The sequence below is a fragment of the Camelus ferus genome, chromosome 12, assembly GCF_009834535.1.
Source record: "Camelus ferus isolate YT-003-E chromosome 12, BCGSAC_Cfer_1.0, whole genome shotgun sequence".
Taxonomy (NCBI): domain Eukaryota; kingdom Metazoa; phylum Chordata; class Mammalia; order Artiodactyla; family Camelidae; genus Camelus; species Camelus ferus.
The window spans coordinates 61466801-61478970 of NC_045707.1; the positions used below are offsets into that span (position 1 = coordinate 61466801).

Below are 12170 nucleotides of genomic sequence, written 5' to 3' on the forward strand. Positions count from 1 at the left end.
CTTCAGTGTCCACCTCTGAGAACCACAAATCTGATCTCTTTTTCTATGAGTCTGGGGGTTTTTTTGAAGTGTAGTTTCTGGTAAACAACATAGTGATTGGATATTTCCATTCATTACAAAATGATCAGCACAACGAATCTAGTTATGATCTGTCGCCAAAGATATTATATTATTATTGACTGTATTTCCCACATTGTATGTTTCATCCCCATGACTCATTTATTTTGTAACTGGAAGTTTGTACCTCTTAATTTCCCTCACCTATTTCACTCATCCCCCATCCCCTCTCCTCTAGCAAACACCTGTTTGTTCTCTTTTTCCATGACTCTGTTTCTATTTGGTAATGGTTGTTTATTTGTTTTGTTTTTTAGATTCCACATACAAGTGAAATCCTATGGTATTTTTCTTTTTCTGATTAATTTCACTTAGCATATCTTCTAGGTCCATCCATGTTGTCGCAAATAGCAAAATTTCATTCTTCTCATGGTTGAGTAATATTCCATTGTGTATATATACATCTTCTCTATTCATTCACATATCGACGGGCACTTAGGTTGCTTCCATATCTTGGCTATTGTGAATAATGCTGCAGTGAACATAGGAATGCAGATATCTTTTTGAATTACTTTTTTTTTTCCTTTGGAAAAATACCCAGAAATGGAATTGCTGGACTGTATGGTAGTTCTATTTTTAATTTTTTGAGGCACCACCATACTATTTTCCATAGTGGCTGCACCAATATACATTCTCACCACAGTGCACAAAGGTTCCCTTTTTCCTGCATCCTCACCAACACTTGCTATCTCTTGTCTTTTCAATGACCGACATTCTGACAGATTAAGGTGACATCTCATTGTAGCTTTGATTTTCATTTCCTTGATGATTAGTGATGTTCAGCACCTTTTCATGTGTCTGTTGGCTATTGTACATCTTCTTTGGAAAAATGTCTATTCAGGTCCACTGCCCATTTTTTAGTTGAGTTTTTTGATCTTCGTTTCTAAGTGTTATTTATGCATTATTTCACTTAATGTTTACAATAACCCTATAAGGTATGCATTATTATTACTGTTTCTGTTTCACAAAGGAAGTTACTGAAACACAAAATTAAGAAATCTATTTATAGCCACTTATAGCCAGTTAAATGTGGAGCCAGGATTTAAACCCAGGAAGTCTCTCAAGTCTCAAATTCATAAGCGTTTTATTTCATTGCTTTTCATGACAGTGTGCAAATAAGTTATGATAGTTACAAATTCCTTTGCTCAAACTTGAATAAAATTACAGTTGAAAACAGAGGCTAAAGTTTCCTTTTTTTCATTTATATAATACAATGTTATCAACCATAGTCACCAAGTTTTACATTAGATCCTCAGATCTTATTCATCTTATAGCTAAAAAAGCTACATTATAGATAAATGTACACTTTTACCAACCTCTTCCTGTTTCCCCCAATTCCTACCAACACCTAACCCATGGCAATCACTTGTCTACTCTCTGTTTCTGAGTTTGACTCTTTTTTTTTAGATTCCACATATAAGTGATACCACGCAATATTTGTCTTTCTCTGTTTGACTTATTTCACTGGGTACAGTGCCCTCAAGTTCCATCAAAGTTGTTGCAAATGGCAGAATTTCCTTCTTTCTCATGGCTGAACAATATTCCATCGTAGACATACACATCACTTCTTCTTTGTCCATTTATCCATTAATGGACACTCAGGTTGTTTCTGTATCTTGGCTGTTGTGAATAACTGTGAATTATGCTGCAATGAACATAGGAGAGCAGATATATCTTTGATATCCTGTTTCATTTCCTTTGGATAGATACCCAAGAGTGGGATTGCTGTATCACATAGTAGTTCTCTTTTTAATTTTTTGAGGAAACTCCATACTGTTTTCCATTGTGGTTGCACCAATATACATTTCCACAAACAACACACGAAGTTTCCCTTTTCTCCATATTCTCACCAATACTTGTTATCTCTTGTCTTTTTTGATGATAGACATTCTAACAAGTGTGAGGTGATACCTTATTGTGGTTTTAGTTTGCATTTCCCAGATGACTAGTCATGTTGAGCACATTTTTATGTGACTGTTGCCTAAAACTATAAAATTCCTAGAAGAAAACAAAGGGGGAAAGCTTCATGACATTGGATTTGTCAATGATTTCTTAAATATGTCAGCAAAAGCACAGGCAACAAGATGAAAAATAGATAAATTAGACTTCACCAAAATGAAAAATTTTTGTGTATCAAAGGACACTGTTAACAGAATGAAAAGGCAACCTATGGATGGGAGAAAACATTTGCAAATCATATATTTAATAAGAGATTTTATCCAGAATGTATAAAGAATTCCTTCAACTCCTATAACAAAAAACCCTAACAACCTGACAAAAAGATAAGCAAAGGACTTGTATAGATATTTCTACAAAGAAGATATACAAATGGCCAATAAGCACCTGGAAAGATGCTCAACATCATTAATCACTGGGGAAATGAAAGTCAAAACCATAACAACATACCACTTCACTTCCCATTAAGTGGTTATATCAAAAAAACAGAAAACAACAAGTGTTTGCAAGGATGTGGAGAAAATGAAACCCTGTGCATTGCTGGTGGGACTGTGAAATGTGCAGTCACTATGGGAAACAAAATGGCAGTTCTTCATAAAGTTAAATATGGAATTTCTCCATGTTCTGGCAATGCCAGTTCTGGGTATATGCTCAGTAGAGGTGAAAGCAGGGAACAGGACAGATATTTATTCACATACCTATGTCCACAGCAGCATTATTTACAATAGCCAAAACGCAGAAGAAACTCGTGTCCATTGAAAGATGAATGGATAAACAAAATGTGGTATATACATAACGTAGAATATTATTAAGCCTTTAAAAGGATGGAAATTCTGACATATGCTACAACATGGATGAATCTTGAAGACATGCTAAGTGAAGTAAGTCAGTCACAAAAAGAAATAGTTATGATTCGTACATGAATTACCTGGAGTAGTCAAATTTATGAGACAGAAAGTAAGATGGTGGTTGCTACTGGGAGGAAGGGAGTTAGTGTTTAGTGGGTACAGAGTTTCAACTGGGGAAGATGAAAGTGTTCGGAGATGAATGATGGTGATGATTGTATAACAATGTGATGTATTTAAAACCATGGAACTATACACTTACAGATAACAATGTGATGTATTTAAAACCATGGAACTATACACTTACAGATGGTTAAATGGTAAATTTTATGTTATGTTTTTTTTTACAATAAAAAAATAAATTTTTGAGTTTAAAAACAAGGTAGAGCAAAAATACTAGATGACAACAACAGCATGGAAGTGGATAGGAGACATTCAAAATTTATGTGTTGTAATATCTTTTTAATATTTGGAAGGAGATTATAAATGTTGACTAACTTTGGACTTCATAATGTATATATGTTAAAATGTTAAGCATAATCAATGAAAAATAAAAATAAAATGTATAATTTCCAAATCTGTCAAGGAAAAGTTCTAAGTAGACCATACCATTATGATAGACTATACTTGTTACAGTTATTATTTACATCCTAGTAAAATCCATGGGAAAAATACATACCAACTCATAGAAAGAAGAGAAGGGTAAAATTTAGGGTGGGATTTTAAACTGTACCCAAAACACTATTTCTTTAGAAAGGTTCACATATTAAGATATATATTATGGGGACACTGTATTATTCTCTATACCTTATGTCTGAAATAAAAATTTTAGAGTGTAGGAATACAAAAGGTACAAAAAGTTGTACTAAAAAGTATTGTGTGTTGTGGGGAGGATATAACTCAAGTGGTAGAGTGCATGCTTAGCGTGCATGAGGTCCTGGGTTCAATCCCTAGTACCTCCTCTAAAAATAAATAAATAAACTTAATTACCGCCCCCTGCCAAAAAAAAAAAAAAAATATATATATATATATATATATATATATATATATATATATATATATATAATGAAAGACAATAAAAATTAACATAAAGCAGAGAAAATTATTTTAAAAAAAATTTTTAAGTATTGTGTTTATTATCTGGAGGAAGGCTAACCTCCAAACTTAGAAAAAAGAGAATTAATCACAATGGGTAGGAAATACATAGATATAATTCTCAAATATCCTCAAACTCTAAGATCAAAAGACCAAAAATGGCTTGGCTAAAACTATCTTCAGCAAATACAATGCTAGTTATAGTATATATTTCTATAAGAAAATATATAAACAGAAGTGGAAATTACTGACAATACAAAAGGTAAAGAAAATGAACAAAAAAAGAACGAAAATACCTCCAATCAAAAGAGCATTTTAAAATTAACCTTAAAGTTAAGTACCCATTTATAATATACTAGTTTTGCAAGTGATTGAAAGTGCCCCAGCCAGTTGGATGTGGTGAAAACGGAATACTTCTAAATTGCTGGTATTTGCTTAATTTGGCATATTCCTTTAAAATAGCAACTGCTATGTATCATATAAAGTTAAAAAATCACATCCTTAATTTTTTATCACATTTCTCAATTTTTCGTAAAGAACTAATCGAGAAGGAATAAAAGACTTACAAGCCAGTCCTTACAGTATTTACAACGTAAATTGGAAGCACCTAATTGTCTGATAAGATATTTACTCAGTAAGTTTTGCAGTCGTTTTTCATGACAATCACTACAACTCCATAGCAACAAGGAACAGTTGATGAAATATTAAAAAGAAATAGGGGGAAAATGGGAAAGAAGCAAGTACAACATTGTAAAGAAATGCAAAATTAGGGCCAGGACCAGGGTGAGGTAAATGAAACACCATCTCGGGAGCAAACATTCAGGGTGCATACCAAAGAACTCAATATTCAAAGTAAGTAATATTTTTAAAGGGCAAAACAAAACAAGTGTGAAAACATTTGTGATAAAAATTCAAAATTTTAAATAGGAACAGATTCTGACCTTTCACTTGCATCATCCTGAGAACGCCTCACTTGCCTCCCTCTCCCGAATTCAAAGTTCCCGCCTTTGTTTAAATTGGTCCTGTTTGCATCAATGATATTCTTGCGCTGATTTTTCAATTAACGAAAAGTATTGCCTTAAACGCTCACTTTCTCGAACTGAAACCCCCCTTAAATTTTGCACGGATGCCTCTGCTCAGCCTCGTCCCGGCCCTGTGGAAAATCCTGGTAAATACCTATGTGTTCGAGTGATAGCGGTTTTTACTTCTTGAATGTATAAACTTCACGTGTATTTTTAAACTCGAACTACAAGTTAGGTTCCCCGCGGTCCTTAAGCCTCAGAGCAGCGGCCCGGGCTTCCTGAGGCCGAGGGGGTGCCTCCGGACAAGGGCTGTGGGAGGTTTGGGCAACCGCCTTGGGGCCTCACCATGAAGCGTAAGTTAGACCCTCGGGGGAAGACGTTGCCGCGGAGCTCATTGTGGAGGTTCACGTACTCATTGATAAACGTTACGTCCTCTTCGTGTGGCAAAAACGTCGCGTTCAAACCGGAACTCAGCAGGAGCAGCCAGAACTCACAAAGCCACGCCTTCCAAACGCCCCCCTGCATCAGGGGAAGCCAGTGGGAGCACCACTCCGGCGCGAACGGCCTCGGGGACTCCATGGTGCACCGGCCGAGGACAGGCCAGTGCGCACGCGCCGGCCCGCCCCGATGACCTGCCAATCTACGAGGCGGGGCGGGCCAGCCGGGCCCCGCCTCCCCGGGTGGCGAGGAGGCGCGTCAGCTGGAGCCTGCGTTGCAGGTAGGGAGCGCTCTTGGAAACTATGCAGAACTAACCTGGGAGGCTTAAGTTAAAGGAGTGCGGGCTTTTCGCTAAACTAATGAAGTTAACTATTATTCAGAGCGTATTTCTTAATGAGTCATCTGTAAATGCCAGGTGCTGCATAATTAGCGTGTCTGAGGAAACTACTTATTCTTATGTGATACTGATGAAAATTCGTTTTTCTTCAGTCCTTACGTGTTAAGTTGGGAATTTAATGTAGGACGCTCCCTTTACTTTCCTCTTGGACAAAAGAATATCTTATTTTTGGTGGAATTCCTCTTTGAGATTTTCTCTCAGTGTTTTAATGATCCTTTGTGGGAAACCACACGAGAAATGGAAGCGTGGAAAGCTCAGCGTGTAGTGGGTAGACTCGGGATCGTCAGACCTCGTGAGGTTAAAATATTTTCATTTCTTCTTTCACCAGCACGTATAGACAGCTTGGAATATCAACATGCATCTTCTCTGACAAATTGTCACGTTCACTGTTCACGCTATTGTCAGTAAGTAAGAACTCATTTTTTTGTTTTCATTTCTTTCAGGCAAAAATGCCAGGTGTCCTAGCAAATTTTGGCCTTAATTCTTTGGCTTCAAAAATGTTGCTCAAGAAAACTAACTTTGAAGAACACAAGTTCTAGGCATAGAATAAAAACGCATAATTATTTTAGGGTACATATTTGTGCTCGATAGCATTAAGAAGATATTCAGAATCATTAACACAGGGGCAGAATTTTGCCACAAAGCATTGCAACTGTTTGACCAAAAATATCTAAAAATAAATGTGCTTTTAAAAATTACCTGTGGTGTACACAATTGAAAGCAGTAGACCTCACAAGGTGGTTTCGTTCATGCCTTAATTCTTTTAATAAATATTACCAGGTAATGTGTTAGGTGGATGAGGAAGACCAGTGGACAAGACACAGACCCTGCTTCCAAGTAGCTTAAAGTTTGGTGAGCTAGCAAATCAGTAACTTTTTTTTTTCTTTTACTATTTTTTTTAAAAATTGAAGTATAGGTGTTTTACAATGTTGCATTAGTTTCAGTTATACAGAAAAGTGATTCAGTTATACATACATATAATAATATATATAATATATATATTATTCTTTTCAGAATTTTTCATCATAGGTTATTACAAGATATAGAATATAGTTCCCTATGCTATACAGTAGGACTCTGCTATTTTATATATAGCAGTGTGTATATGTTAATCCCAAATTCCTAATGTATCCCTCCCTCCCCTCTGCTTCCCCTTTGGTAACCCTAGGTTTGTTATCTATGTTTGTGAATCTATTTCTGTTTTATAAATACATTCATTTGTATCATTTCTTAGATTCCTCTTATAAGCAATAGCATATATTTGTCTTTCTTTGTCTGACTTACTTCATTTAGTGTGATTCTCTAGGTCCATCCATGTTGCTGCAAATGACATTATTTCATTCTTTTTATGGCTGAGTAATATTCCATTGTATATATATATACAATGGAATATTGCATGCACACACACATATATATATACATCTTCTTTATCCACTCATTCATCAATGGACGTTTAGTTTGTTTCCATGTATTGGCTATTGTAAATAGTGCTGCTGTGAACATTGGGTGCATGTGTCTTTTCAAACTAGAATTCTCTCCGGATATATGCCCAGGAGTGGGATGACTGGCTCTTACGGTAACTCTATTTTTAGTGTTTTAAGGAACTTCTATACTGTCCTTCATAGTGGCTGCACCAATTTGCAGTCCCACCAACAGTGTTGGAGGGTTCCTTTTCCTCCACATCCTCTCCAGCATTTATTATTTGTAGACTTTTTGATGATAGGCCATTCTGACTAGTGTAATACCTCACTGTAGTTTTTATTTACGTATCTCTTATAATTAGCCATGTCGAACATCTTTTCATGTGCCTTTTGGCTATCTATCTGTTTTCATTGGAGAAATGTCTGTTTAGATCTTCTGCCAATTTTTAGATTGGATTGTTTATTTATTTATTTTCAATATTTAGCTGTATGAATTGTTTGGTATATTTTTGGAAATTAATCCCTTGTCGGTCACATCGTTTGCAAATATTTTCTCCCATTCCATAGGTTGTCATTTTGTACAAACTGGTAACTTTTATACCATGTGATAAATACAAAACCAAAATGCTATTGCAGCATGTGTAGGCCAGCTAACCTCCTTTTTGAGGACCAGGTAAGCCTGTCTGAGGAATGTGACATCAAGAAAGTGACGCACACAGGTGAAACAGTGCATTCTAAACAAAGGAAAAAGCGTGCAATCTGCCATGAGATCCAAAAAGGCTAAAAGTTTTTTAGTGTGACCAGAGTGTTTTGTGGGGGTGAAGGTGGCAAGTGCTTCAAGATGGAATTCCTTTATTATGTTGATACTGTAGACTATGAAAATTGCTATATTAAGGAGGAAGATAAATAGAATAATGCAATCTTAGATTAGGAAGGAATTTTAGACTTCGATTCCTCCCAAAGTATTAGACATATTCTCTGAAACATCACTGATAGGTGATCACCATATCCTCTGCTTAAATAATTACGCTAACAGGGGTCATTATCTCTTAGGCAGCCCATTCCTTTGCTGGGCGTCTTACTCATTAATTTAATAAATGTTCCTTTAGGCCCCCTATGTCTCAGAGCCTGTGCTAGGTGCTAGAGTTACAAATTCTCAACAAGGTAGATATGTAGGATGTCCACATGAAGCTTTTAGTTAAAGGTGATGCAGACAAATCATCAAATAATTACAATACAGATACGATACAAATATAAATAGCTATTTTAAAATTTATTTACAAAAATTCTTATTGTGTATCAAGAGCTGTTTCATTTATTTATCTACTTATTTTTTTATTGTGGTAAAATATACAGAACATAAAATTTACCATTTTAATTATTTTTAGTGTAAAATTCAGTGGCAGTTACATTCACAGTGCTGTGTAATCACCACCACTGTTTTCAGAACTATCTGGCGCTATTTGAAATGCTTTGGAAAATATCAGGTCATTTAAATCATAAAACCTTAAGAAACAGTTATTATTTCCACTTTATAGATAGAAAAGCTGAGAAAAAGAGAAGTCAAGTAATTTGTCTAAAGTCACCCAGCCAGTAAGTGTTAGGGCTCGTTTTCAAAGCCAGGTGACTAACATGGGGGTACAGAGGAAAGGCATATGAAGACATGTAGTTTGGTCTGTGTAGAAAGAGGCTGAGTTTGCTGAAAATGTTTTGCAAATATTCAGCCTTTCATATCTGTCAGTGAGTTAGCTAGCATCATGCACTTCGCACGAGAAATATTTTAAATGTACTATATCTTAAAGTATTTTTTTCAAAAATTTTGAAGATGTGTTTGAGACTTGAGGATTAATCACTAATATATCATGTATTAAATCACAGATTATACATCAGTACCAAAAGATGTGTTAGTTTTCTCATAACTTTTTATAGCTTGTGACTTTCTGAATTTTGAAATTTTGGGCTGTTCAGCTAGCCCTCTAGAAGATTTAACTTTCTTAATTTTGAACATAATAACTTACACATTATGTTCCTTGAAGGCATTGGAATTATTGAAGGATATTGACAGAATCATTTTTTTTTTACAAGCAATGTGAAAATTACATGTCACTACATTATTTCACTAAAGTTCTGCTTCTGATGTACTTTTTGAATATCTATTTATTTTTGTTTTATTTAATAGAGATACTGCTTTCACTTAAAAAATAAGGGCAATTTCAGTAGAGACTTCAAGCCCCTTGCTTGTCTCAGATGATTTTGGACTTTCTTGAGTTTTCGATTTCTGTATGCTGTGCTTGAAATTTTAAGGAAATACTCAAATTCTGTATTCTTTCTGATTTTGATAAAAGCTAGCAAGTTTAAAAATACATTTTTTAATATATATATGAGGAAAACAATCATGAAATAAGGTTAAAGATACTGATGGCTACTATTTTGTTTGCTGTATTGTTACTTTATTGACTTTCAATCTGTCCTCATTTGATTGATCTTTTCTATAATTCAGAAATTCAAATTATGATAATGGTGCATGAGAAGCATTACAAGAGAAAACCAAAATGATGCTGCAAATAAAATCCAATATTCATGAGTGGAAAGATGGACTTTATTAAAATGTAAATGAAGGCCAACTAAGAAAGATACTTGCTAGGTAAATGTCAAAGGATTAAAATCACTGATGCGTCATTCAGGCACACTTAAGAATCATTTAAAATTTCTAAGAATATGAACAGCACCATTAGAAAAATGAATGAAAATGAATGGACAATTTACCACCACCATCAAAAAAAAAAAAGATTCAAAACAGTATAGTGGAAATATTCATACTACACCTGTTCTTTTCACATATTGCTAAGATGGACTATGCATAACCAGATTCTAGGATGAATTTGAGTCTTAGGAACTAAACTGCAGTTTGCCTCATAAAATTGAGTATGAATCTGGGAAAGTTTATATAGAATTTTGACTCCTAAATTTACATTACTCCTGTATTCTGGAGGTTAATATTTATTTGGCATGGCTATATTATGCAATAGTTCCCAGGAATCCTCCCACCGAAAGATAGCATTCCTGCAGACTGTCTTAATAATTCTCAAAAAATATTTTTATAAATCTGAACATTATTTATGAAAATGTTTAAATCTACTAATAGTTCAAGAAATGAAAATTAATAGCATCAGCCTCACAGAATTATTGAGAGGATTATATAAATTCTTATATTTGAAGCACTGAGTCCATTGTAAACATTACTTAATGTTAGCTATTACTATTATTAAATTAATACTGTTAATAAATGCTATCTAATTTTCACTTATTATATGGACAAGAACTAAAATACATTTTAACACTTAGCATTTTGCCAGACACGTTACACATTCTTAATACATAATTATGGAATTACCCTTATGACAATTGGTGTGGTCTCACTAGCTACCAGGAGCAAGTATAATGTATGCAAAGTCCAAGTGGGTTCCTGGTGCTTTGTGACTAGGAGGCAATGTCAAGGGGTATGGAGCTTTCCTGAGGGAAAATGAGAGTTCCCCTGTGACTGATGACTATGGGATTTGTTTTGCTTCTTTTGCTGCAGTGTGTTAACTCATGCAGATTTAATTACAGATTTGCATTACTTAGTTTTAACTAAGCCAACCATCACAAAATGCTCATATGTCTTAAAAAAATAACTGAAGGATTGTAGATTAAAGATACAAGTGCACTCAAATAATATTGATCATTTGATTCTTGTCTTCCTAGTGTAAACATCTCTTTAGCAGTCATTTTTTAAATTCATTTTGTCATTCTTTTCAGGTCAAATTTTTGTGTATTTTAAAATATCTATTGCTCTATTATAGACATACACATGGTACATGTAATTAAATAGTACATGTACACTTTTGTTCAGGCTTAGGGTTACCAACTTCCTGGTTTTTTAAGGAATGTCCTGGGTTTATCTTGTTTTCCTGTGTCCTTGGACCCCCCTCAGTCCCAGGCAAACCAGGAATGTTGATCACTCTCAATATTTTTTGATTTTGCATAATCAAAAAAATACAGAGACGATAGTTTAAATCATCTTTTCACCATCTTTCCCAAGGGATGAGAATGGAATATATCTGGCCCAGTTAAGACTGAAGAGTCTGATCACTATAACTCCAACTGATTAGGCAATTTCTGGAAACTTCAGATATAGCCTAGTAGGACAAAAGGATCCCCAGAAAAATGCACTGTTCAAATCTTGAGTGAGATGCCCTCAGTAATTTGAAAAGGCCAAGTCCAGCGCTGTTTGTCTAGTAATTCCACACGGCGTGAAATAGGAGGGTTACTTATGGTCACTACTAAGAGCAAGATCTGCTCAGAGTGAAAAAATTGAAGTGGTGCTGAGCCTCTAAGATGTTCTGTCAAGAGCCTATGGGTATGATCACAAGGAGAAGACATCCCCTTGGCCCTGAATTTTCCCTTCGTGCTAGTAAGGGGGGAACCCCACTAGTGAGGCAGAGGCATGCCACCTGCCCAGCCTCCGCTCACTGTTTTGGAGTAGGTAGACAACTCTGCATGTAGAGGTCCCATTATCTGACAGCTGCCCTACTTGCAAGTTCTTATAACAGTGCTAATGACAAATATTTCTTCAAAATCAGGAGGTATAATTCTGTAAAAGTTCATTTTTTTAATGTGGTCTGTAGGATTTCAATTAATCTGACTTAAACTTATATGTTCTTTGACAAATAAGTCTGAAGAAGTAATGGAGTAATTATATTAAAAACCAGAAGATATTTTAATTGTTAATGAAAAAGTGTGATTAAAAATCCATGGAGACAACCCAACAATAAACAATGCAGTAAGTGGAAAAGTATACCGTATATGTGTTGATTTATCGTTAGACTATTTCAAGCTGCAA

The 12170-nt window shown here is 35.0% G+C and overlaps 2 protein-coding genes across 6 annotated transcripts in view; one reads left to right on the forward strand and one right to left on the reverse strand.

The window, feature by feature from the left end:
• Window positions 1–5647, reverse strand: part of GLIPR1L2 (GLIPR1 like 2) — a 41646-nt gene extending 35999 nt beyond the window's left edge. For 2 of the 5 annotated variants that reach the window (XR_004324812.1, XM_014564698.2), the window contains exon 1: window positions 5378–5646. Coding sequence is in view for 3 of the 5 variants with exons in the window: in XM_014564698.2 (XP_014420184.1) it covers window positions 5378–5611 (234 nt within the window). In the remaining 2 variants the exon portion in view is untranslated. Of the gene's footprint in view, window positions 1–5377 lie in introns of all 5 variants that reach the window. The other 3 variants (XM_032493751.1, XM_032493749.1, XR_004324813.1) reach the window with 2 other exon arrangements.
• A 44-nt stretch (window positions 5648–5691) lies between these two features.
• The window catches only part of CAPS2 (calcyphosine 2), a 75957-nt gene continuing 69478 nt past the window's right edge, over window positions 5692–12170 (forward strand). The window contains 2 exon segments of the mRNA XM_032493746.1: window positions 5692–5750; window positions 6196–6271. The gene's annotated coding sequence lies outside the window, so the exon portion shown is untranslated.